Raw genomic sequence first — 26,061 nt, 5'->3', positions numbered from 1 at the left:
CAGCTAAAAGATGGGCAGCAACAGCCCCAAAATGTAGCAAGGGGAAGTCCAAATAGATGAAAAGAGAAAGGCTTCCCCTCAAGAGAGACAGAGCTGGACCAGGCTGCCCACCGAAGCTGTGGATGCACCTTCCTTGGAGCTACTCAACATGAGTGGACACAGCCCCCAGCATCCTGGTCTGAGGGGTCTTGCTTTGAGCAGGGGATTGAAAAAGATGGCGTTCCCCAACCTAAATTGTTCTATGATTCTGTTTTTCAGTTCTTAACTGAAGTAGATTGTTTGGTAGCTTATCATCAAGGACTCTTAGAGTTTACTAATTACTTCTTTTTTAAAGGAACAGCCCTTTTCCTGACTTACAAATGAATGAGTAAGGTGTGAAAGGTTTTGATACAAAAGGCAAAAGCTAACCCAGATGTGTCTTAAAGATAGCTAGGGACATAGTCCTTAGCCTCTTCTCAGTCATTACTGCTTCGATTCTGCATTGCAGAAGAGTTCTGCCTTTGGATCCACATGCACGCTTGGGGACAGTGAGCCTGTGCGTCTGGGAACAGAGGCTTCACAAAGCAAGGAGAGAAGCGAATGTGGAAAGGACAGCAATTATTTGCTCAATGCAGAAGCACTAAGATCGGACTTCCATCAGTCAGGAATAGTGGGGCTGGATTTTGGAAAGGTATGTAACGTGGGGGAAGTGGTAGGAGTTGGTGGTCTGGGGTTTTTTTGTTTGTTTTTTAAAATCTGGGGTGACATTCAAACAGATGTTAACTTTTAGTAAAATGAACTCTGTATAGGCTGGAGAAATCAGTTATGGGATAACGGCTTTTCCATTTGCTTGCAGTTCTTTCCTCTTCATTTCTTTCTCATGAATATTTATATTTTTTCCTCCCTGTGTGGTGAATTGAATATGCAAAATGGGGAAAGTTGTGGTCCTTAGAGCAGACTTCCCATTTCCATTGGTATTGGAAATGCTTGGTGGAATTCCTAATAGGCAAAATATTTCTGTTTACCAGTTCTCACATGCACGTGATTTGTTCTTTTAAAACATTTCTTCTTGTTCCCAGTCTAGGGAGCAAATCAAGGAGAGCCTGTGGGATGACCATTTTGTAGAATATGGCAGAACTGTGTGCATGTTCCGCACAGAGAAGATCAGGAAACTTGTTGCTATGGGAATCCCTGAATCCTTAAGAGGCAAACTCTGGCTGCTCTTCTCAGGTGGGCAAGCTTAGAAATGTTGGCTGTAGTCGTCATCTGATTCTGAACATGGCAAAACCTTTAGGCAGGAAATCTCCAAGGGCAATTAAATGTTGTTTTCATGGAGCTTATGATACTGCTTACAGGAGAGAGATGATCTGAACCGAACTAATAAATGCAAGGAAGTAGCTAGGTAGATTTGTAAGAAGTCTGTCTCAAGATGACATGAATAATGTGCAGGAGAATTGAAATAACGTCATCTTCATCTGTGTAGTTTAAAATTAACATCATCGTTGTATAAAATAATGTTCCTCTTCAAGCAACAATTAGATTCCAGCATAAATATTGATTTAACCCTAGGCAAATCAAATTATTGCAAAACAAGGGCATCAGCAGTCCTGCTGCTGCTTCTTGTTGGGTGTTGGCAGGGGGAATAGAAACTAGAGATGGAAAAATTAACTTGTTTCATACACAGATCTGTCAGAACCAGAATGTGCCTACAATACGATCTCAAGTTTAGTCCTTAATCCGGTATATGACATGTTCAAACGTTTGTAAAAAGTGGTGGTTTTCCTCCTGGAAGGTGTGAACAGTGCTGCGTACATTTCTCCCTGTAATCCTCTGCTGGGGAAGTTTCCTGCTCAATGTCATATACAATGTCAGTACAAGGTGTTTTGAATGATGTTGTGTCATGCAAGCTCTGCTAATATTTGTTTTGTCTTCTGCTGGGACTTAATTTCTTTCACTGGTCTGGAAATTTCACTAAATTCACAAACCCTGGGGAAAACCATCTTGCTTACATCCTTTTGCACAGTAATTCCCACAGCACCAACTTCAGCATCATCCTAATCCACTTTGTGTTTTCCTCTTTCTCTCTTCCTGCTGCCTTCAGACGCCGTGACGGATCTCGCCTCACATCCTGGTTACTATGTACATTTGGTGGAGGCGTCCATGGGCAAGTGCTGTATGGCGACGGAGGAGATCGAGCGTGACCTCCACCGCTCGCTGCCTGAGCACCCTGCCTTCCAGAGCGAGACGGGAATAGCTGCCCTAAGGAGGGTGCTCACTGCGTACGCACACAGGAACCCCAAAATCGGATACTGCCAGGTGAAAACCCCCCAGTGGGATAATGCTCATTGCCTCTTTAGCTCTTTCCTTTCTCCCAGTTTTATTGTACTCTTGGGAGTATTTTTAATGTTGGTTTTGATAAATAATGTCCTTCTAGTTAGGAAAAGACATAATTTTAGCTGCTAAATATAACATACTCTGGAAAACAAGTGCATGGGCTTAAATGAGGGCTTTGGCTTAACTCAAGTACTCCCTCAGCAGTTTGCAAACTGCATTTAGAGTTAAAGAAGGGGAAAAAAGTTGTTTCTGATGCTTCCCTGTGTTCAAGAGTGTCTTTCTTGCACAATACTTAGAGGCAGTGCAAAGTAGATGAGATTCACATAGAGCACTGGGGCAGAGGTTTAATGAACTAAAGGTCTGCCCCTTTCTTCCCAAACTGATGACAAATTACAAAAGTACTTTGCCCAGCTGGCCAGCTAAAATAATAACTTCGCCTTCTGTGCAGCTCCTTGAATTCTGATTGACATCAGACTGGTCATGGAGGAAGGAGGGGAAAGCAGCCTCGAAACATATTACACTATCAGTTGCCTACTTTTTATCTGGGCAAATCCAATACTGTGTTTTTCTCCACTATTTCCTATTGCTCTTATGAACAGCACTGTACATAAGCTTGAAAAACTTGTTATGCCTGTAGGTTGCAACTATGTGTTCGCTGTCTGTTACCTTTCTCTTGCTGTTTTGCTGTTTAGGGTTTCTTTGCTGGCTCTTTTTTTCAGTTTACATCATGTTAGGCTACTTTTCTCTCTTTAAAATGAGCCACAAAGTAGCTTTTGTCAGTAGGATTTGCTGTCACTAACAAATCCCATTTTCTTCTTTGCCCTTGTAAGTCTATGAACATTCTGACCTCCGTGTTGCTGTTGTACGCCAAAGAGGAAGAAGCCTTTTGGCTGCTGGTTGCTGTATGTGAGCGAATGCTGCCGGATTACTTCAATCACCGAGTGATAGGTGAGCTTGTGCCTCATTTCTTGCTAAGTGGGAAGGGGCAGCTGCATGGCACTGGGGTGAGTGAAATGCTCAGGGTCTTCTGAGATCCAGAACCCACAGGTGAGGTGGTCCATTGACTTGTGCAGTGTGGGCAGCAGTGGTGGCTGCTCAGGTTCCAGATAGGGTTGGTTTTGGTTTGAAGGGTTTGAACTGCAAGAACTAGAAATATATGCTCAATTTTACAGTTTGTTTTTTACCTGTTGGTCAGAAGGCAGTGATGCTTTTGCCTGTTAGGTAAAAATAGAAGAGCTTGGATATCTTGGTTGGGGGTGTGTGTGTGTGTGTGTGTGTGTGTGTGTGTTCAGTATTGGAGACTCAAGGTGTTTAAGATGAACCTAGGAAAGATTTGCTAGGGCAGCTATTTCTGATCTGACCTGTCTGAGTTGCCTGGCTGCTGGAGCAATACAGGCTTGCATCTGAACTGGCTCTTTGTGATGAGGGTTGATACAAAACCCTCTGAATGTTAGATGCTGCATTAAGAACTAAGCTCAATCCTTCTGCAGCATGTGCCTTCTACTGCATGTGCTATGTCTCCTGTTACTTTCAGTGCAACTATTTTTAAGACTGTTGTGCAAAGTGTGGCTGCCTAATGCGCAGACAGAGAAGGGCTGAGCAGCTTGAGGCAGTAATTGCAGGTATGCATACAAGAAAGAGTTTTTGTTCTTTGTAGTTGCTTTATTTCCTTTTCTTACACAAATGTTTGGTAGCTTATTCCCTTTTTAATGTCAACCTTTAGCTACTCTTAACTCTTTAGCAACTCTTTAGTGTCTGCTGTTACACCATTGCTGTAGCAAAGGGAGGGATCTGTGTAAGTTAGGAGGTGGGGACAGGAGGAAATCCCTGGCAGTAGTGGTTCTGGGAGCTAGAAATGGTGTGTGCACTCTTGTGCTGCCTGGGGAGAGGGAGAACACATCTGAGTTATCCAGTCTTTTGCTTGGAGCATGGGATTGTTACACCTCCCTCCTGACACTGTGCCGCCGTGATTATTGTCTTGTCGCTGAAATGGCAGGTAAGGAAAGTTAAAGCAGAGTTATTCCAAAGTTAGCTGGATATGTGTAGGGTGTTTTGTGGTGCTTTGAATGCCACTGGTATTTTCCAGTTATGGATTGGGCACTGTAACTCCTGCTTGTCAGCATTTTGGTTCTTGTTTCCAAATGTGACTTTAAACAGCTATCTTGATGACTTACTTCCATGTTTGTCTCCTTCCTTGATTAAAACAGAAACACAGCTATATCTGTCATTGTGCATTTCTAGATATCATCAGCCTGCCTTGAGTTACTGATAACTTTGGTGCTTGCTGGGTTATTGCCCTTAAGTAACATTCTCCACACCCAAACTTGAGTTATCCCACTTGGCCAGCCAAATTGCTGCTCTGAGTTGTACTTAATTTTGGTTTTCTGTCTTGCCTGTTACTTGCCGTGGCTACAGCCTGCATTGTTTGAGTACTGATAGTCTTCGTCATCCTGTCTTTCTGTTTTCTTGTCCTCTGTACCCAAAGGAAAGAGTACTGTGATTCTAGAAGAGGTACTGCTGTGGCTCACCACAGTGTGAAGAGCCAGGGGCTTCAGCTCAGAAGTTCCCCTGCTCCCCCTAGTCGAATGGCAGCAGTGTAGTTTTGCAGCATGGTCTCTTCAGTGAGCAGTTATTCCTGCAGCTTTGATTTACCCTAGACCTTAGTGTGCCAAAATCAGTGCTGCTGATCTTCTTCACCCTGCCTCTCCTCTGGTTCCTGTTGCTTGAGTTAGTGTTCTTGGCTTTACATTTTTGTTGACCTTCTTTTCTGATTTGCAATCAATCAGCTCTTGTCTAAATTTTGTATTGTTTCTTCCTGCATAATACTTCCAAGACCTAACTTTTCCTCTTTGCACTGCCAACACTGTTGTCCAAATTTCGGTCTCTATAAATTTGGTGATCTCTGACCTTGCTACCTGTCACTGTGCTTTTCCTCTTCAGTGTCAGCCAGTAATATGTACAGTCAAAACAGCTACTGAGTTCATGACCTTGGTTATAACAGGCCTTAGGTCCATCTCCTCTTGGGCCTTTTCTTTATGATATTCAAAATCTTTTATTTATTTAATAGGTTTTGCTTTCAAATTGTAGGCACTTCAGTCCTACTGAGTCTTTTCATTACATGACCATCTCCTTCCTTCCGCCTTGCCAGCTATGACCAATCTGTCTTTTCACAAGTCTTTTCATCATTTCCCTGCTTGTAAATGGGAAAAGCCTGCAGGCAGGGCTGGCATGCATTATCTCCTTATTCAGGAATTCCCTCTGTTCTTCTCCTTTTTTGCAATGCATAGAGGAAATTACAAACAGATAAAGATAGGAACGAGTTATACTTGGGTCAAAACTCTGGGGGCAAAGGTCATGCGTATTCTATTCTCGTGTTACCATGGCTTTTCCATTTTCTCTATAAACCAGCAGTCTGTTAGGCTGTCTTCATCTTGATATAATAATTCCTGAAACACTGAAAATCTAATTTCATTTTTGTGATTTGCCTTTTCAGTCTTGGAGATGTCATTTAGTTTGCATCTTGGGTCATCATTTTTTAAATGGATACCCTGGTATTTTTCTACCTCATCATGGTTTCATGCTATAATGTTAGAGATTCAGTTGCTCAGATTTCATGGTTTCTGGGAGCCTAATGAAAAGGTGGGCATAAAAGTCACTTTGCATACACCTGCTTGACTTTCATCTACAGTATCAACACTTAATTATAGTAAGATCTATGAAAGATCTGGGCAGCATTGCACATTCCTTTTAAACCTCTGATTTTGCCAGTGTTGCCTGAGTCTTTTATATGTGTGTGCCTATCTGTCTCTGGCTTCCTTCAAATACCCCTTAGCCAGCTCAGTCTTTTGTGTCAATGTTAACTATGGCTATTAAATTATTTATATTAAGCTTGTTAAAAAAAAAACCAAACAAAACCTGCCCTCTGCTGAGTAACCTCTGTCCGTTTTGTCCTCTGTTTTCTTTACCCTTTTATTTATGATGTGAGAAGGCTTTCTCTTCAAAGCAAAGCACCATGCTTGATGTGTTTCTCAAGAGCTCTTTGCATGTCCCTGGGCACTTATTTTTCATTTGTGGTGCTGTAATGCTTGTTCAGCCACCAGCAGAAGCTCTTTGTGGCTTCATGTGAGAAGTTCTAAGACAGAGGAGTGTCATAGCTGGGTTTTTTTATGATATGGATGGAAAGCCAAAAGATGCCGGCTGTCTGCCACGAATTGTCCAGGTTACATTCTGCTTTTGGACCACAGGAGTTTTGAGTGATAAGGGTATATATGTCTCTGGAATTTCATAGTAATTAAAGTTGTCTCCTAGTATTAGCAGAACATGGACTATGAGGAAGAAATGAAGTAACTTGAAAGGAAAGAAAAATATGTGAAAAGCTAACTGCATTTTGTACTTGGGAATATTTTTAACTTGTGGAGTTTTTGGTTAAAGCCTCTGATGTGGCAGATCTGGTTTGTAGACACAGGCCACTTCAGTGATATGAAACTACATTGATTCTGCAATAGCTGCTGATAAAGCAGGACTGAGCTCTGCCCACATCTGTTCCTTTTGGAAAGACAGGTTGGGACAGTTAGGAAAGCTTGTATTTGAGCATTGCAGAAATCCTTTGTTCTTTATATATAGATGTATATGAGTATATGTTTATATCTGTGCATGTATTGATGTGTAAATATTTTTCTTCCTGCTCAGTGCGTGTAGCCATATCTGGATTTCCATCTTGTATTTTTTTCACTTAGAACAAAAGCTCCACTGCCGGCTTGCTTGAGTATATGCACTGGAGAGGAACGTCTTATTTTCATTGCATAGATCCCAAGTTGAAAATTAAAACGCTTTAAAAATTGCTTTTGCTAGCACTTTATTATTCTGTGCTCTTTTAGCCAAAAGCAACAGCTCTGCTATTACTATTGCATTGCACCGTAAAGGCACTTTGGAGAATCAACACAGTCTTTTTATAGACAGCTGTACAGTAAGGATTATGGACATGAGGACGGGGGCTGAGATCCCAGCAGGAGGATAGTGGGATTTTTCATTGTAGATGTGTATGTATCTTGTCAGTTTAAATTTTAAGAAGATCTTGAGTTGATAGTTGACAGCGATCATTAGCTTTAAAGAATATTTTTTCCTGTGTCAGTCGTGGCTAACAGTTTCTTTATCACTTGCAGGTGCTCAGGTAGACCAGTCGGTGTTCGAAGAGCTTATAAAAGAGCAACTTCCAGAGCTGGCTGAACACATGAAGGACCTGACAGCCTTAGCTTCAATCTCTCTTTCATGGTTCCTTACCCTTTTCCTTAGCATCATGCCCCTGGAAAGTGCTGTGAATGTTGTGGACTGCTTCTTCTATGATGGGATCAAAGCTATTTTCCAGTTGGGCTTGGCCATACTGGAAGCCAATGCCGTGGATCTGTGTAATAGCAAGGATGATGGGCAGGCCCTGATGATTCTGAGCAGGTATGTCTGGGCAGGAGTACTCCTTCCATTATGGACCATTCTGCCATAAAAAAGGCTTTTGGGTGCCATTGTGATATTGACTCTGTAGGCACCGGCAAGACCCTCCGTGTTGCCTTGCTGCTGCTGCTTTCAGTGTCTGCCTTAAACAATGGACTTTGTACATGGATGAGTAGCTGTCCTGTGACATTTCCTGGCAGTGCCGAGACATGCATCGATTGCGTCAGTGTGCAGTATTTACTGCTACTCTTCATGCCTTCCCTAGAGTGACGGGCTTCCTGCTCCGGGCTTCAAGGAGACAGAAGTTTTCTTCCTTGGGCTGCATTTAGTCATTTGGCTGGCTTGCTGTTCCTCAGATGAGTAATCATGAAGGCATTTTTGAAAAGCCCAGCAGCCCAAAATCCAATTTATTTCTAAGTCTGAGCCATAAGACCTGTTTGGTTATTTATATAGGGAAAATCAAAGTGCAGAGTAATCTGTGTTACTTCTATTTTTTTCCTTTCAGGTTTTTAGAGCACGTCAAAAACGAGGAAAGCCCTCTGCCACCTATTGGTAACCACCATGCATTCTTCAGCGATGACCAAGAGCCCTCTCCAGTGACTGAAATAGCTAACCTAATTCATGATTCCTATGAGGTAAAATGCTGCTCTGTGTTGACTGGTCAGTTAAGTTTGAGTTTTAAAAAAGAAAAAGGTTAAATTCAACATGGATGTTTTAAAAGTTAATACACATTTTACAGATTCCTCGACTAAGTGCTCAAATGCACAAAGCTAAGTGTGGTGTAAATACAATGACAGATATGTTAGACTCTGGGTATGCTTTTTCCTCATAAAATACCTTAAATATGTTAAAAGTTGGATTTCCAGTAAATAAGAAACACAAATATCATAAAATACTATAAAAGTAATAAATTTCTGTTCCTTCCGTGTAGAAATTTGGAGATCACTCTGTGGCACAAATAGAGCATATGCGCTACAAACACCGAATACGTGTCCTGCAGAGCCACGAAGACACAACCAAGCAAAATGTGGTGAGTAGGGTATTAACTGAGGTAGCTTAACACCTCCTCTCTTGAGGCAGGTGCCTTTTGTTTTGTGAAAGGCACTACCAGATCTGGAAAAAGTAAAGAATCATTACCAAGTCTGGAAAAAGCTCTTTCCTGGTGATGCTCATGGGTTTGGTTTTTCTTTTGTGGCCACATGCATTATTTTCTACTGTGGCTTTAACATTATGAAGGCTTTAACAGTAGGATCAACAGCAAGACCATCCAGCCCAGCACCTTTGTCTCTGTCCATGGCCCTAGGCAGATGCCCTGGGGAGGAGTGTTAGAAGAGAGCAAGGGCCTTTCCTTCCCTGGCCTCTTGTGACCTGTAGCTTAGGGACTTCCTGTCTTTGTTTCCAACAGCCCTTGAGGGATTTCTCTTTTCATGGATCTGTCTAACCCATGAACCTAAAGAAGGGGAAAAAAATGCAGAGATTTTTCAATACTGTGGTTTTCAGCTGTACCAACTAAAAACAGCCCCTGTGGGGCTCATGGGCCTGCCCATGTCAGTGATGACAGGGGAAAAACAATTGTCATTAACATGCCTGTCTTTATTTTTAAGCTCCGAGTTGTCATCCCAGATGTTTCGATTCTTCCTGAAGATTTAGAGGAATTGTACGACTTGTTCAAGGTTGGTGTCCTTGAGAAGTAAGGGATGCAGTGCTGCTTCAGACCTTGTGTCCTCTGCCACAGCGGTACTGTTTGGATGGGATCTTGGCATTTTGTCCTTTCTGCAGCTGCCTAGTCATTAAAGAGGAACACTAATGTACTGATCCTTCAAAGGAGAATTGCTTCAGTTTCCTTTCTAACTTGTTGCTTGGAAATGGTCCATAAGAAATTAGGTTCTGGTAACTTTCACATGCAGAATAAATTAAATGTGTAGCTCTGCTCACTCACTCAGCAGTATGTTTACGTCATGCTCTCTTAATGCTCTTTAAAGGTAGATTCTGTCTTCCATGGGGGAAAAAATGCCCTCAAACTTGTGTCTTTGCTGTTGATTCCAAATTTTCTAATGGTTTAGGTGTGTTTTTTTTTTTTTTAGAGCTAAAAGCATTTTCTACTTCCATTCTTTTCTGTCAAGCTGATGTTTGAAAGATTATAAAAAGGTTATTTGGAGACAGGGTCATCTAAGCCTATATAACTATACTTGATTTAGAGGTCCAAGCATGTAATTATCACCCTTAATGGATCATTTCTTTTGTGTATTGTTCATAGTCATAAATACTAGGTACTGAGAATATGACTGTAGTATGTTCTTAGTGTTACATAGCTTTGTGGCTAAAAGCAGCAGTATCCTCCCTCAATTAATGGTTGTAAGAAAGATGATGCTGCTGGGGCTTGCTCTTCAGTGCTTTCCTCCTGCTTCTTGCTGCTCTGGTTTTAAGCATGGACTGGCTTGCACTCCTCCCCTTTCCTCAATTCATTTCTTGGTGGTGGTTCCTTTTTCATTAGCTCCCTTGGGACAGCTTGTTTTGTTAGGACTTGTTGTTTTCCATCAGTCTGTCCCTAAGGGAAGACTAATAGGTACGGTATCCAAATGGAGAGGTCTGAGACAGAAGAAATGAGCAGGTCAGGCCTGCGTAATACTTACTCTTGATTTTCTCCGACCCTCTGTACCTCTGGTTGGTTAGAGACATCCTGGGCCAGATGTGGCTAATAGAGTTTCAGTAGTCTGTAGTGAATTTCTTCCAAGAATCTGCTGTGTTTCCCTCCAAATTTATTAAATATCCATGGGAAATCATGAGAACGCTTGGCTGCTTTAATTAAAGATTGCTTTTTCTCACAGGAATGGGCTTGGTATCATTCTAACACTTCGCACAAAGAGAATGTTAAGCTTTTCCAGTGTACTTTTGATGCAAATCAAAGCCTTTTTCTGCTGGTTGTACTCTTGATACTGCATACCACAAGCCCACCTCTGATTTCTCCTAGAGGGAACATTTAATAAGGTGTTACTGGGAAATGACGAGTCCAGTCAGTGAGCGACATGACCCCAGCAGACCATACGCTGAGCAGTACCGCATCGATGCCCAGCAGTTTGCCAACCTGTACAGGTTGGTCTCGCCCTGGACCTGCGGGGAGCACACCGATGTCCTCGCCCAAAGGACTTTCAGGCTCCTGGATGAGAACATGGACAGGTTGATTGAATTCAAAGGGCTTGCCAGCTGCTTAGGTATCCACTTCCCTGTGGGCTGGAAGGTGGGGAGAGTGGGGGGGTTGGCACATGAGTGAGACATGCATGTATAAAATGCCATTCAGCTGGTAGGGGGGATGTGGGCAGATGGTTTTCTTGGGCTTGTAATTAGCCTAGTCAGTGACCTTTACTAATTTTTTTGTGTTCCAGTCACCTGAAGTTGATTAGATTTCAAAGACAGCTTAAGGACAGGATTGAATATTCATAGAATCACAGAATGGATTGAGTTGGAAAGAACCTTAAGATCATCTAGTTCCAACCCCATGCCAGGGCAGGGATGCCTCACACTAGACCAGGTTGCCCAAGGCTGTGTATTAAAATTATTTGGGTCTGCACTGAATGCTAAGAAATCCTCTCTACAGGATTGCTGTTCTCAGTATAGCTCTTTGTAACCACCCACTTCTTGAAGACTTAATCTTACACAACTGACTGCCTTGTATGTTCACAATAAGCAGAACAAAAAAAATCTGGCCAGCATGGATGGAGAGGGGCGCTAGGGTTGGTCTTGCAGCCACCAGCTGCTCGAATGAGATGACACTGCTCATCCTAAAATCCAGCTGAAGAAGAAAGTGCCAAATCATAACTGTTGCATGACCCCAAGTGAAAAAAAAAATCAATATTCAGAGCTTCAATGAAAATCAGTAAATCCATATTTGCACCAGTTATGCTTTTTAGAACTTTCTGAAGTGAACCAAGGCACTCTGTATTATTTGATTTTGATTCTTAGAAGGATTCAATTTTTAATTAAATGTAAAAAAAAAAAAAAAAGGGCCTCACAGTATTCCAGTGCCCTTGAAAGTTTAGAATCTCATTTCTACTGGTCTTTGAACAGATGAATTATATTACATGTGATATAGTTTTCTCCTTTGGGCTTACTCTATAGAAGAGCAAGAAGGGATGAAGGGGAGAAATACTAAGAATATGGCGGCCCCAAAGGGAGTTTTCTGCCTCTCCCCTCTCACGCTGCTGTTAATCTATGGCAGCAAACAGCCCTTGCTAGATTCCCTGCCATCCTCCTTGGTATTTTTAGCCGATGCTGAGGCTCCATAAGGTTAGGTACTCCCAGTCTATTTGACAAGAACAAAGACCAAACCAGATGGTTCTCACCTGCTGTTCCCCATTGACAAGCACAACTTAAAATATTGCAATGTAATATACTGGCCATATGTTTTAGTGTATTGTCCATACAAACAATTCTCTTTTGTACACAGAGAGATGCCCGATTTATTTTAAACTGTGGAAGCAAATGCTCTGGTCCCACTTCCTTCTGTTCTTTTTTTTTCCTTGCAGATGTTATGTATAATGGAGAAATGAATGAAAAGATAAAGTTACTATATAAGCTGCATATCCCACCGGGTAAGAATTCTAAAAGGGAAGGAACACCTCAGTTTCCAAAAGATAATCTCTTGCTTAAAGCTTTTGAGAAAAGGCTGCATAATGAAGAACTCCATCTTGCTTCCTTCAGCTGGGAGCATATAGGATGTGCATTTTGTAATTTGCATTATAAAAATTACTCCAGTCAAAACCATTTTGGATTAAATATATACATATATAATGTCAAGGCTCACATCTGCTGCATTCAGAGATAATTTGCAGCCAATTATACTGTTACTTCTAGACAAAATGTGAACTGAAGGAGTGTTTTTGGATGGCTTTGTACTCTGTATACAGTAGATCTCTATCACATCTTGATCCAGCTTTGATGAGGTGACAAAATTCTACGGCAGTTTCTCTGTGCAAAGTTTTTAATTGAATGTACCACTCTTGGCAAACTTCCGACTCTTGCTGCAGCACCAGTCTGTCTTACTGTAACACAACCTTACAGTGGGATTTAATGAAGTACTGTTGAGAAACATCCTGGCCCAGTCACTTCGCTTTCTTCAAATATTTAAATTAAATAATCATAATGCAGCATTTGAAGAATTAATCATTACATTTATCACTTGTTTTTTGATAGCTCTGACAGAGAACGAACGAGACAGCCAGTCACCATTGAAGAATCCTTTGCTGTCGACTTCAAGACCATTAGTTATTGGAAAATCAAACGGTATGTGTCCAGAATGGTTCCCTAATGTGTGTGCATATGAGAACCAACTTCCCATTTGCTAACCCTGTACCATCTCTGCTGAGGTTTATTCTGAAATGTCAATTTACTCCAATGACTTGAAAACTAATTCTTTTTTGTGTCTGTTCCAAAAAAGGTGATGCAGTAGATTACCAGAAGCAGTTGAAGCAGATGCTGAAGGATCTTGCCAAAGAAAAAGATACTAAAACTGAAAAAGAATTGCCAAAAATGAGCCAGGTATGTGTCTTAGAGGCTTTAGTTTGTTTTTAAAGAAATGGAGAGCATTCAAAAATGCAGTGACTGAATACAACTGTTCAGCTCTTTCTGAGAAAGCGTAACTTCAGCCTGAGCTTAGACTCAGTCCTTTAGATTTACAGAACTGGGCTCCTCTTATCCAGAAAGCAGGTGCTTAAGGACTCTGAGCTACCTTTCTAGCCACTCCCTCCCCTCAGACTGGCTGCTGAATAGACAGAATTTCACTGACCTACAGCATAACAGGCTAGAAAAAGCCCTCCTCCTAAGCCCAAAGAATTCCCAAGAATGAATACTGCTGTTCTGTCTTCCCTGGCCTCCTCTCCAGCAGACTGCGGTAACTTCTTTCTTAGCCCACTACCAACTGGGCCTTGGCCTGTCTTAGCCAAACACTAGAACTGCATGAAGTAAGAAAAACAGCTGAAGGTTCTCATCATCTTACCATCTCCTCCCTAATGCTAGCAGAGTTCTGTGTATCCTGTTGGCTTAAGGAAATCTGCAGGAAAAGGGTCCTGAATTAGTAAAACAAATGTACAGACATGCAAAGAAAGATGGGACTATACCCAGAACCCCTTTGTGCTGGTGTTGCTAAATAAAGTTTTAAATGGATGTCACGTACCTACACTATCAGCTCAGCAGGGACACAGTATCTCCTCTAAAAGCATTGCTTGACTATACTTCCTGCAGTCCCTTTCACCCTGAATTAGCCATCCTACAATTGTATGAATCTTGGGGACTCACAAATTTCCTAGCAGGATATGGAAGCACCCTCTCTAGCCTGATAATCATCTGTGATGGGTGGGGAATGGAGGGAGAAGCAGGGAAGATGTCTGAATTTTGTTATTAGAAGAGCTGGGGAAAGATGCGAGAAAAAGCAGACGGGAAGTTGCTCACAGACCTGTGCATGGCTGCTTTGGTTGCAACTCGTTCTTTATAACAACTGCTAGTTTCCCACCACTAATTGATTGTATCCCTTGCCTTGCATCTTACTTGACCTTTGGACATCTGGGACACTCTGATCTCCTTCATCAAAGCAGCAAAAAACTTTTCTGCTCTGTTCCCTTTTTATTTGCAGCAACAAGGTTTCCTAGTATCTGTGGGTTGAAATCTCTTCAGTAGCATTTCTTTAAAAGCAGGCAGGATAAATGAATATATAAATGTACATGGCATTCTGCCTTCCTCTGCAGTACTGCATCCTCACCTGACTCCTATGCTTAGTTACCCACAACCTGGCTGTTTAGTAGTTTGTTTTGTCATCCTTTACAGAGGGAATTCATTCAGTTCTGCAAAACCTTGTACAGCATGTTTCATGAAGATCCAGAGGAGAATGATTTGTATCAAGCCATTGCCACTGTGACCACACTGTTACTTCAGATTGGAGAAGTAGGACAAAGAAGCATAAGCCTGGGGAGTGGATCAGACGAGTTCACCGAGGACTTGCAGCCCGAGGCCTCCACTTCAGACCAGGACGCTGTTTTTACTGACACTGTGAAGACCCTTCAGAAAGACTCTCAACCTTCTCCTGTGACTGAAGGGGACTGGACCATCTCTTTTGAACATATTTTAGCATCCCTCTTGACTGAACAGTCATTAGTTAACTTCTTTGAAAAACCCTTAGAACTAAGGCCAAAACTTGAGAATGCAAAGTTAAATCAATACAGTCTCAAAACAAATGGAATGAGCTGCCAGTCAGGGGGGGAACATACAAAACTAAACACACAGTCATAGCAAACCCATCAAAACCGAAATGCACTGAAGTAATGCCAAAGCACATACTGTAAAAGGCTTTCAGTTAGTAGTGGACTTTTGATAAACAATTTATTGGTCTGTGGTTTTCAGTTTAAGAGCTTTAAAAGCTAAAAGATGTATAGGTTTGTTTTGTGCCATTGATTTATTAATTGTGTTCTTGTTTTGAATGTCAAAGAAAACATCTGTTTACAGTGTGAAGACACTGAGTCCTCTTCCGCACTGGGAGAGCAGAGGCTGGCTCCCGTTGTCCTTTTGAACAGAGAAAAACACTTCTCAGCTACTGTCTGCAGTTTGGGTTGCCTTTTTGCACTAATACTGAAAACTGTTTCAATGCTGGTAATTGAAACTATTTTAATATATTTGATTGTATTCCAATTTGTATGTCTTGCTGAAATGTTAAGTGTACATGGACTGTGCTTCTGATGTTGGTCTGTGAAAACATGCACTTTTCAATAAACCCTTTTTATACTAGACTTGTATTAACAGTATTTGTTGATTTATGGAAGCAAGTGCCTTTGGTCCCTACTTCATTAAACTAATTCCCTCAGCTAGCATGCTCACAATTAATTCACAGGTTGGAAGGCCATGTTTCAGTGGAGAGCACAGACCTGCTTCAGAAAAGCTCACTGTTTCTGCCTAGGAGACTAGAGGGGCACTAAATACAGGGAGTTTACTTTATCCATAAGATGGATATCCATAGTATGAAGTATTACTCTGAGTTTTGGGGGGCTGGGGTTGTTGTTATTTTTTTTTTAAACAAACTTGTCCTTAACTTAAAATAGCTGTGTAGTGGCTCTTAATTCTCACAGGAATAAACAAAACCACTAGGACTTTGCCACCCCCATAGAACACCCACATCTCTTCCTTATTCCATATCTAACACAAGTCTATAGTACCTTTAAGAAAGTTATACACCCTTATACACAAGCCCAAAGAAGGTAAGATACTTTAAGATGTTGTCACCTGTTCAACTCAATGCTTCATGAATGAGAGCTTGAAGAGACTGGACAATAAAAGAACCAATTTAGGAATAAACTTTCTTTTTATCCTTTTATTGTAATGAAAATCAGTTTAATTTTCATCCACATTGACTGTCTGTAGACCTGCAAAACAAGAAACTGTATCACCACCTACTGCTAGGACAATTCCTTTTATGTATATGCAAGTCTTCACAAGAAAGCACACCTACAGTTTCAAAGCTAGTTTGGTGATCGCCTTCTGGAACAGCATACTACACAGACAAGTACTTCACCAAAAGCTTTACGTTAAAATAATTCTGCAAATAAGACACTTCTCAGATGACAAACAGAAAAAGCTCAACCTGCTTGAGCTTTTGACATAAGAGGATGGACTTCATATGGGAGAACAAACTTTAAAACTACCCTAACAACTATGGCTAGTGGGTTTTATTCTCAAAATCTAAATGATAGTTCACTAAATCCTGTATTCACTTTTTAATGCTGATCAGGCAAGCTAGCAGCCCTGTTCTCTACAGCAGAGCTAGTTTAAGCCAGCAGTCAGCATGCTTTTCATCGGAATTTTGCACTGCAGGAGCTGTCCCACTTTGCTACTTGCTCAGAAAACACAGCAAGGAGGAAAAGAGATGGCATGCAACCTCACCTTTGAATGTTGTGACTGGTACATAGGTAACCAGTGTGTATAGCTTGTTTGGTGAATCTTCATCCTCATTGCGCTTTCTGGACAAACGGACACGGATACGGTAAGGAACATTCCTAAAATAAAGACAACAGATTAATTTTCAGTAAAATATGTACAGAAACCTGATAATCCATAGAAAAATTCATTGCTCCATGATTACTCCCCCCCCCCTTCAAATTCTTAAGCTTTGCCTATTTGTGCAAAGACATGATGAGTTAATTCTGTTTCTATCTCAGCATCATGACAGAAATCCTGTACCTTAGAGGTTGTACTGTTTGTCTTCAAGGAACTTTTTGTTTTGGTTTGTTTTTTAGTTTTGTTAAAGTCAGCAGCTAAGATTTAACCAGGCCTTGAATAAGATGTTCCCATAATCCAGTGAGAGCATAAAGTCAGAAGTGGATCTTCTGTCCACTACTGATCGAGAAAATACACTATGAAGATGACCATGAAGCACAGTGTGGACGATGACGCAGCTGTTACTAACATTTCTTACTAGAACAGAAAAGAGTGAAGAACCGCCCCCCCCCCCCCCAACAATCTGTTCTGAAAGCCTGAGGCCCCTGTCAAAAGTCAGAGTACTGTCCAATCTGTATGCCAGAAGTCACGTGGAAATTCTAGTGAGCAGTAGACCTGAACCAAGATCTTATTCACAAGCATACAACTGATCCAACATTTCTTCCTCACAAAGCTTGTGGAAACACAACTAGTTCACTTAAGATGATTTTGATTGCAAGTCTGTCCTGGGTTCAACTGTACAAGTCATTTTTCTCCTTAGTAGCATGGAACCTAGGACAAAGTCAAAGCTTAGCATCCTCCACTAATACTGCCCAAAATACACTGCTGAGGGAGGGCACAAAGTAATTAATTAATATCATTTTTCAAGTAACCTCTCACCTCAAATGAACTTGAGAGTTTGGGAAACCCCTTCTCAGAGTACTTTGCTTCATAGCCTACGTGAAAGAAATTCCTGCTTGCTGTATGTTCTCAAGAGCATACTTACTAAATCAAATGGATACAGTAACACGTGGGAACTTGCTTTGACTTCCTCCCTACCTGAAACAAGTCAATAGCATTTTTCACTACCTTACTTACATCAATGACTACCATAGTAGCTGGCCTCATGATTTTAGCCTCTCCTGATCCTTCCAGAGGAAGATATTTTGCTTTGCATACATTATTTATTCTAACCAGTGAAAACTGCAGTTTTCACACTGGAAAGACAAATTTGAGGAGACTCCTTCCTCCACAGACCGCACTTCTACCAGCTGAGTCTTGATTAGCAGCCTCACCACTAAGCTCTGAAGATACACTGTCAGCTGGTTCAATTGCTACTTCTTCATTGCCTATGAACTAGAACATCTCAACAGCAAGGACAAAGTACCTCTGCCCAGAAAGCCCAGTAACTTAGTCCCATCTTCCCACTCTGTCTTTGAAGGAAGGGTTGGCCTAAGCACACAGCTCCAGGTAAAGTACTGTAAATATGTCAAGAGGCTAGACTTGGGAATCTGATTCCTAGGAGACATAGTTTCAGACAAGGGCTCATGTGTATCTAGTGTATCACTCACAGTATTAATCCCTACCAGTTAATCTTTTACTATGGTTTAAGACATCCCACTCCTCACAGGAGTCTTTTTGGACCATCTTCGCACATGTCAAATGCCAAATCAGATGCCTCTGTAGCAGTGATTTAACAGACACTGTAATTTCTGCCCCCTAAATTACTTAGCATTTGTACTCCCACAAGAAGATTAATGGCCCTATTTAAAATACACCTCACTTTTTCCTTTTGTAGTATTTCAATATCAATTCAGCATGCTTTGAAACCTAAACCTGTTTAAACACGTGGCACAAATCCCAGGTACTTACAATGGACTGCAGGTACCACTAAAAAGCCATGTTTCTAAAAATTGCTGCAACAGGGATTAGGATACTACAGTATTACAATACTCCAATACTTTCCTTCCCCCTGCCTTCTGCCCCCAGGCCCACATTCCTTCTTTCCTTTGTTTTATTCTTATTAGAGGTAGGAGGAAGTTCTTTTCAATGCCACAGTTTACCAAAGCTTTGCTACAAATATGCTTAGGGAGCTGACCAGAAACACAGAGGTTACAGAAAGCATGCTGTAAGAAAGCAAGCATTTGCAAAGAATATGCAAATACTGGAAGTCATATACTTTTTCTTTTTTTTTTTTTCCCCAAGTCCTGTACCTCCGCATACAGTTACAAGGTTCTTCCTCACCCAATAGGGAAAGTTGCAGAAACCTACCTTATTCCTTTAGCCCAAACTGCTTTGTTCAACCTGGTGTCAATGCGAACATCAGGGGTACCCATTTCCTTCATCGCGAATTTGCGGATCTCCTTAAGAGCACGCGGTGCTCGTTTCTTGAAGCCCCTGGGACAAATAGAAAAGCCATTTCTTCAGCTTTAGGACAAGCTGCACCATAACATGACTAGACCTTTACTCTGGTAGATAGCTGCTAATCTTAATACCTATGCCTAATAGAAACCACACACAGAATCATAGAATGGTTTGAACTGAAGGGACTCTAAAGCTCATCTAGTTCCAACCCTCCTGCCATGGTCAGGGACACCTTCCACTTGAGCAAGTTCCTCAAAGTTCCATCCAACCTGGCCTTAAACACTTCATGTAGAATAATTTCAGTTAAATTTTGCAACTGCCAGATTGCCCAGATGTCTTACTCAAACAGGATGACGTTAAAACTTACCACAATATTACAGATCAGAACTTTCACAAATACTCTAACAGACTGATGAGAAAAGCAGTACAACAATAGTAACATAAAATTGACAAAACTGTATCTATTGAAATAAACAGCAGAACAAAAATGATGCTATTCTAAGTAACAGCTTCTGCTAAACAGTATTTGATCATAGAATCAGAGAATAGTTAGGGTTCAAAAGGACCTTAAGATCATCTAGTTCCAACCTCCCTGCCATAAGCAGGGACACCTCACACTAGACCATGTCACCCAAGGCTCTGTCCAACCTGGCCTGGAACACTACTAGGGATGGAGCATTTACCACTTCTTTCGGCAACCTGTTCCAGTGCCTCACCACCCTGACAGTAAAGAACTCTTTCCTTCTATCTAACCTGAACTTCCTCTGTTTAATTTTAAACCCATTCCCTCTTGTCCTATCACTACAGTCCCTGATGAAGAGTCTCTCTAACGCATCCTTGTAGGCCCCCTTCAGAAACTGGAAGACTGCCAATGGTTACTTTCTTCACATTAGCAGGACTGCACCAATGCCACCGTGAGAATGGCTTTGGGCTTTTTAACAAGTATAGCTTGTCTCATGCTTGTTATGGACAGATTCTGCACAACCAGACATTTACACTAACAGTTACAGCTGCATTGAGTGTTGTGCCATATGCATTATTCCCACACTGTGACACGCAACTAGTGCTAGTGTCTGAGGTCCCACAGTGAGTTCTATTCAGTATTATCTGCACACTGCTGTTGATATTTAGTGCTGGAAATTGGAAGTGTGTGAGTGATTACAACTGAGACAAGCATTAAACAACAAATATTGCACCCCTAAGTACCTCATACCTAAGAATAGGATAACCCCAAAAGAAAAGTTGATAGCAGTATCATCAGTATTAAAAATAGGCTGAATTTCCATAAGCAATCAACAGGCAAGGCCAGAATATATTACTGCCATTTAAAGGTGCCACTGCCTCCCAACATAACCCATGGGCTTGCAATACTGTCTCGTTTATCTCTTAGTCAGCTTCAGCATTTTCACCAATTGTTTTCATTTGGATATAGTTTTCTTCCACATAACTGCAGCCATACATGTACAAAGAGAATCAATGGGAGATGCAACTTCTCAAGAAGTACTCTCAAGCACTTTACCACTACATGGCTGTATGAGGTTCAACATTTTGTCAGGTAAAAAGTTACTCTTGTCTGCACACAAGTATTGTTTCAACCAAGTCATAGCCCAATTTACACCTCACACAATTTAGTGATAAGCACAGAGCCAATCATTTGATGACAACAGTATTTCATCTATTAAACTTGTTATAGTGGGCTAAACTTTAAACTTCACCTGCAACAGATGACAACCTGTGCACAGAGGTAAACAGAGCTAACTTCAAATTAAGTCCAGGAACACCCACAAAAAAAGAGACGTGCTTGTTCCCAAAAGCCACATCTTAAGTGGAGGTCTGCACAGGTACAGAGCTGCTTCCTCAGGACACAACTGTAGCACAACAGACTAAGCTGTCACACATCAACATCAGTGCCAGTAAGGATTTGCTCTCTGTGCCATTTAAAACCAACTGAACCAACTTCCAAACACTGCTTTTATGTAAGACCTGTACCACTGATAAAAAGAACTTACACGCCATGGATCCGCTTGTGAATGTTGATGGTATATTCTCTAGTTACCACCTCATTGATGGCAGAGCGTCCCTTCTTTTTCTCACCACCTTTCTTTGCAGGAGCCATCTGAGCAACGCTGAAAAGCATCCATGTACACATCAAACACAGACCCAACTTTTCCCCTGCCACCTTCCCTCCCCAGCTCCTTATAAGCAATACCACTCCTACGTTCAGAAACTTGAACTTCACGCTTAATTCACCCCCGGGGTCGCAGCAGTTGCAGATTTTACACAGCGACTTTCCAGCATCACAAATGCTTCACTTTCATCCCCCTGACAGGAACACGGAACAGATCCGAGTCTGACTACATCCCATGAAGACTGGGCTCCCGGACAGCCCCAGGCGACCCTGAGACCACCCCGTCCCGCTGCAGCACATCCAAGCCCCTTCCTGCTCTGACGCGACCCAAGTGGGTAGCTCAGCCCGTCCCGAAAAGCAAACAGCAGGGACAGCGAGGCTCCTTCCAGGGTCTGACAGCGGTCTACAGCTTCCTCCTCCCTCACCAAGGCCCAGCGCGGGTCCTAAACCCCCACAAGGACTCCGCAGACCTCCCCGAGCCCGCGCCTTGCCCGCCTCAGCGCAGGCCTAAGGGAGCGAGGGGGGTACAGGGAGATGGGCCCCCGCGCCATCGAACACGCACCGCCGAGAGGCACCACTCGGTGCCTCCCGCACCGGAACGTCCCCCCGCGCCGGGCCGGGCGAAGGACGCCCGCGGCGGCGGGATCCGCAAGGCGGATGGACACGGATTGACCGAACCGGCCCCTCCGCCGCCACTCACCCCGCCCGAGCACAGGCCGGAAAAGGCCGCGCACAGCACTATGGGAGCCAAGAGTCCTTCCGGGATGCGGGTGAGGCCGACTGCGCCGCCGCCGGGAGGGGCCTAGGCGAGCCGCGGGGCGCATGCGCAGGGCGTGTGTTCGTGCCCAGGTTCCCCGTGTGTCGGTGGCGTGCCGTGGCAGCGCGTTGTGCTGAGGGGTGGTTGGGGTGTCGGTTCCGGCTCTCCCGACCCGAGGGGTGCTTCTGGGGCAGCCTGAGCCGGTAGCCCTGAGGGCATCGGGTGTCCCGCATGTGGCCCGCTGCCCACGTGCCATCACTGCTTAGGCACCTTTATTTCAGGTGGGGTGTTGTGTGGGGAGCCCGGCTTCAGGTGGGCTGAAGCAAGCAGCTCTTCTGTTCAGATGCGCAGCTCCTGTTTCTGAGGCAGGGACTGGGTGTTGCGGTGTTCCTGCCTCCACAGCCCAGGGACAACAAATGCCCCAAGTTGAGACGCCGTGTTCGAGCAAGCTTGGTCGCAGCTATAATGAATCACAACAGCCCAGCTCTATGAAGGGGATTTGCATTGTGCTATGTGTTCAACAGGGAACAAGTGTAATAATCCAAACCCGGAATGTGTGCACAGGGATGAAATGAGGCAGAGCGTGAAAAACTAGGTACTGACATAAATCTGTTATTGCAAGTGCTCTGTACCCATCCAAACAGTGTAATAAACCAGCTTATTAGAAAAACCCACCCTCTTCACAGCTGCTCCCTGTTAGCAGCTTACAATAGTGCTGGTTTTAGAAAGATAAGTGTTTGCTCTGAGGCTGAGCTTGGTTTGGATATACCTGTTTGCAATCAGAAGAGATGTAGGTGTATTATAACTATCCCTGAGAGTAAAATAAATCCTTCAAGGGATTTTCTCTTCCTGTTACTTCCATCATAGGAGTTGAGATCTATCAAGTGCTGCTTCCACTGTGCTTTCTGCTGAGGTGCTCATGTTCCTTCATTACCTTTTCCCTGCGTGCACTGATTGGCCTGCAGATTTATTCTCCCATTTCCCAGAATAAGCTCGTACAGGACTGGGTGGAATTTATGAAGTTAGCCTCTAATTTAGCCAGCTGGCCTTTGCTTAGCTTTGTCTATAGTTAAAGAAAAGAAAGAGGTTCATTCAAACATGAAGTGGAAGCACCTTAGGGTTTAGCTTCTTTAAACTTCATTTGGTGGGATCAATCTTGCTTCACTGAATGCAAGCAATAAGCAGGCTAACCCAGACCAGTACCTAAAGTTAGCTGTCTTTCTTAGAGACCAGATCTGATACCTAAACACCATTTAGAAAACAGATACTTGATTCCCTGATCTTCTCTCAATGTAGTAAGATAATGTGGACTGAAATACAGGTGTACTGATCAGTGATACCAGCCAGTCTTGCTATGGAAGGAGTGGAGTCATTTTGACAGTGGATTTTCTTCAGGAGATTTATAGCTTTTTCTGAACTAAGGTCACATGAACCTTTATAATTTCTAAGAAAGTTTACCTTACCATTTCCTTCTCTCAGTCCGGTTACCTCCATTGTTCCTCTATGGCATGAAAACCATAGCTGAACACCCACGTGTGATATGGTAGGAAGGGCAGCATGGTCTGCACCCTTTTGAAGGTAACACTAACTTGGATGGCTGCAAGCTGTCCTGGGGGCCATCTCCTTTCAATCTTGCCATGGTGAATGAAAACACTGCTATGCTGAGTTATCTACGTGGTTCTGTGTTGGAGGTTGGTGCTCCTGCCGCAGTTTCAGCAGAGGGAAGTTAGACCTGTACCTTGGCTGCTCCATCCTGCAATATATTTGAGTTTAACGTGAAGAAGAATCTGCACAGGGTTGCCAAAGTGGAAACTAGACTGTCTACAGTGTGGGCATGGTAACAATTCCAGCAGAGATGCGTCACAAAACTCAGGATAGTGATATCTTAAAACACTGAAGCTGGACACGGGTCAAAGCCCTGGCATGGGCTGGGTCAAACCATTCTTGAAACCGTCTGTTTTGTCCTAAGCTAAAACTGGTTGGAAGTGCAGAGCTGCCCAAGGTCTTTTAAAGTTCTAAAGGAGCTTAGAATGAGCCGTCTTGACTAGCAGCTAATATAACTTCTTGAACTACCATTCTTGTTGTCTGTGCCATGACAAAGATCCCATAGGATAATGCTTGGTTTTGTTAACTGGGTACCAAACACCGTGCAAGGTTATGGATAATGTTAAAAATCTGAAGTTATTCACATAGTTGAACAGCCAGAGGAAAATGTGTGCAAGTCCTGCAATAAAGCCTTTTGGCTATTTTATTTTATTCTACAAATAAAGACAACTGTCCATCATTAATGGAAAAAAAATAATAGTTTGAGTTGTATATAGCATGAAACAGTAGTTCCCTTCACAAAAACATTTCTAGTTCATTAGTTTATTACAAAATATCCACTCACAAAAAAGCACAAGCACAATCTTTATACTTGTGAAATGAGTTGATATTTCATATACAAAATAATTTCCACATAATTCCATATAATTTTATTTTATATAGAAATAGGTCATTATTACAACAGCTGTACAATACACTACTTTTAATTTTATAATTACATAAAATCTTTCTTAGAAACATATCAACAGAAAACATACAAAAAAAGCGAAAAGTGCATTTCTTTTTTTTTTTTCCCCCAAAGGAAAATTCAATCCTAAATGTTATAATGAAAGAGATATGTAATAGTCTGCAGCATCCCGAGTCAGTGGGCCAAAACACAGTGCATATTTCTCAGAGACTTGCAGTGGAAAAGTTTAGGTTGAAGAAGGATCCGTGCTGTACTATCGGAGAGTTGCATGATTGCGCTCACACTCTGAGTTTTCCTTTGCAATCACAGTTCAGACAGAAAACAGTCCAGTGTGGGTTGTGGGTTTTTTTGTTTGTTTTTCAGTAACGAAGAACAGTGAGGGGAAGCTGCATAATACTCTTCAGATTCTAAAACAAGGGTTATGAGCTGTAGACCATCTTCACCAATGACTGGGCTTTCTCCTCCATTGGATGTGCTAATTTGGCCACAAGAATAAGGAAACAAACTTCTCTTTACAGAAAGTGCCTAGGTTTTGTCCTCTGTGCAGTTGTGCAAAATAATAACAATAATCATAATAAAAATAATCTCTTGTTCTCTCCTCGATAGACCTTTGATGCAGTGCTTTTCATACTCAAAAGAAGAACTGAAACAGTGAAGGCCAAGTACCTCATGAGTCTGTCAACAGTCTTTTGGAATTGCCAGATAGCTTTCCGAGCGACACGCCAAGACTGAATGCCTCCTCCCATGCACCCAAGAATGAGGGAGGCTGCACAGGATAGTGTTCCTTTTCATTTTGCTCTCTCAGTACATACTGTGCTGACGAGACCGCACAAATTGAATCCAGCATGCCGCAAATGCATTGTCCGTGGCAGTCTGCACTCTGTGACGTGCTTCTGTCATAGAGCTTTGAAAGAAATGCTTGTGCAAAAGAAATACAAAGTCATTCTCTTCTGCCCCATGTGTCCATTGGTTAAAGCTAATCGTGCATTGATTGTGCTGGTGGGACTCTTATCGCAGTGGCTGTGGTAAATTTGATGATTCTGGTAAGCTATTGCTTCTTCTTGATGTTAGTTGTTGCTGCTGCTGTTGCTGCTGCTGTGTCTGGTGATACCCCATATTTCCTTGCTGTGGTGAGTAAGGTGGCAGGAGCAAAGAATCAGGTTGCTCATTGTGCAAAGAACTTGGTGTTTGCACCTACAGATAAAATAAAATTCATCGTGGTGTTCGATTCTTTCACACGTTAAAGGTCTTCGTCCTCAATGTAAAGGGTGCTTCAAATACTACTAGTTTGCTGGCTTTATTTCTGGGGCTGTTTCGTGTGTGGCTAGCTTACCTAATGCTAGAAGGAATGGACATAAATAGCAACAAAGAGCATTACAATCAGGCATTGAGAAAGGTTTTCTAATAGGAGTGCACTGCCTAGGATTTGCAGGTTATCCTGAAAAGCCTGTTTAGGAACAGGGTGGGTGAAAGTGTCAGAAATGACACAGATGGATGATAGAAGTGAAACAGAAATGAAACAGAGGATCCCTGTGTACCTTACGCTGTCCCTTCTAGCCCTTCCTTTTTGTGAGTTTATAGTAGGGTGTG

General features: G+C 42.4%; 3 protein-coding genes across 12 annotated transcripts in view; 1 reads left to right on the top strand and 2 right to left on the bottom strand.

Annotated features, from left to right (window-relative positions):
- The window catches only part of TBC1D8 (TBC1 domain family member 8), a 50,394-nt gene extending 34,866 nt beyond the window's left edge, over positions 1-15,528 (top strand). For 2 of the 3 annotated variants that reach the window (XM_065677701.1, XM_065677700.1), the window contains exons 8-20: positions 488-670; positions 1,059-1,209; positions 2,081-2,295; positions 3,144-3,261; positions 7,476-7,761; positions 8,264-8,393; positions 8,690-8,788; positions 9,363-9,431; positions 10,730-10,970; positions 12,282-12,347; positions 12,949-13,038; positions 13,193-13,293; positions 14,575-15,528. In XM_065677701.1, the coding sequence (XP_065533773.1) occupies positions 488-670; positions 1,059-1,209; positions 2,081-2,295; positions 3,144-3,261; positions 7,476-7,761; positions 8,264-8,393; positions 8,690-8,788; positions 9,363-9,431; positions 10,730-10,970; positions 12,282-12,347; positions 12,949-13,038; positions 13,193-13,293; positions 14,575-15,036 (2,211 nt within the window). In that variant the 3' untranslated portion in view covers positions 15,037-15,528. Of the gene's footprint in view, positions 1-487; positions 671-1,058; positions 1,210-2,080; positions 2,296-3,143; positions 3,262-7,475; positions 7,762-8,263; positions 8,394-8,689; positions 8,789-9,362; positions 9,432-10,729; positions 10,971-12,281; positions 12,348-12,948; positions 13,039-13,192; positions 13,294-14,574 lie in introns of those variants that run through there. The other variant, XR_010612290.1, reaches the window with a different exon arrangement.
- A 565-nt stretch (positions 15,529-16,093) lies between these two features.
- Positions 16,094-22,008, bottom strand: RPL31 (ribosomal protein L31). Of its 3 annotated transcripts, none has more exons than XM_065677703.1 (5): positions 21,903-22,008; positions 21,084-21,200; positions 18,982-19,107; positions 16,678-16,790; positions 16,094-16,160 (listed from the first exon to the last, which is right to left on the bottom strand). In XM_065677703.1, exons 2-5 carry the CDS (start codon positions 21,188-21,190, stop codon positions 16,129-16,131), a joined length of 378 nt encoding a protein of 125 aa, XP_065533775.1. In that variant the 5' UTR covers positions 21,191-21,200; positions 21,903-22,008; the 3' UTR covers positions 16,094-16,128. The 3 variants fall into 3 exon arrangements, with proteins under 3 accessions (XP_065533775.1, XP_065533776.1, XP_065533774.1); XM_065677704.1 differs by lacking the exon at positions 21,903-22,008 and adding an exon at positions 21,765-21,859; XM_065677702.1 differs by lacking the exon at positions 21,903-22,008 and having other exon boundaries at positions 21,084-21,221.
- Positions 22,009-24,175: 2,167 nt separating this feature from the next.
- NPAS2 (neuronal PAS domain protein 2) overlaps positions 24,176-26,061 on the bottom strand; it is a 106,015-nt gene continuing 104,129 nt past the window's right edge. For 5 of the 6 annotated variants that reach the window (XM_065677697.1, XM_065677694.1, XM_065677695.1 and 2 more), the window contains one exon: positions 24,176-25,665. In XM_065677697.1, the coding sequence (XP_065533769.1) occupies positions 25,480-25,665 (186 nt within the window). In that variant the 3' untranslated portion in view covers positions 24,176-25,479. Of the gene's footprint in view, positions 25,811-26,061 lie in introns of all 6 variants that reach the window. The other variant, XM_065677699.1, reaches the window with a different exon arrangement.

Source organism: Lathamus discolor, chromosome 4 (genome assembly GCF_037157495.1).
Source record: "Lathamus discolor isolate bLatDis1 chromosome 4, bLatDis1.hap1, whole genome shotgun sequence".
NCBI classification, from domain to species: Eukaryota; Metazoa; Chordata; class Aves; order Psittaciformes; family Psittacidae; genus Lathamus; species Lathamus discolor.
Note: the sequence above shows the minus strand (reverse complement) of the source record. Positions and strands in the feature narration are given on the sequence as shown.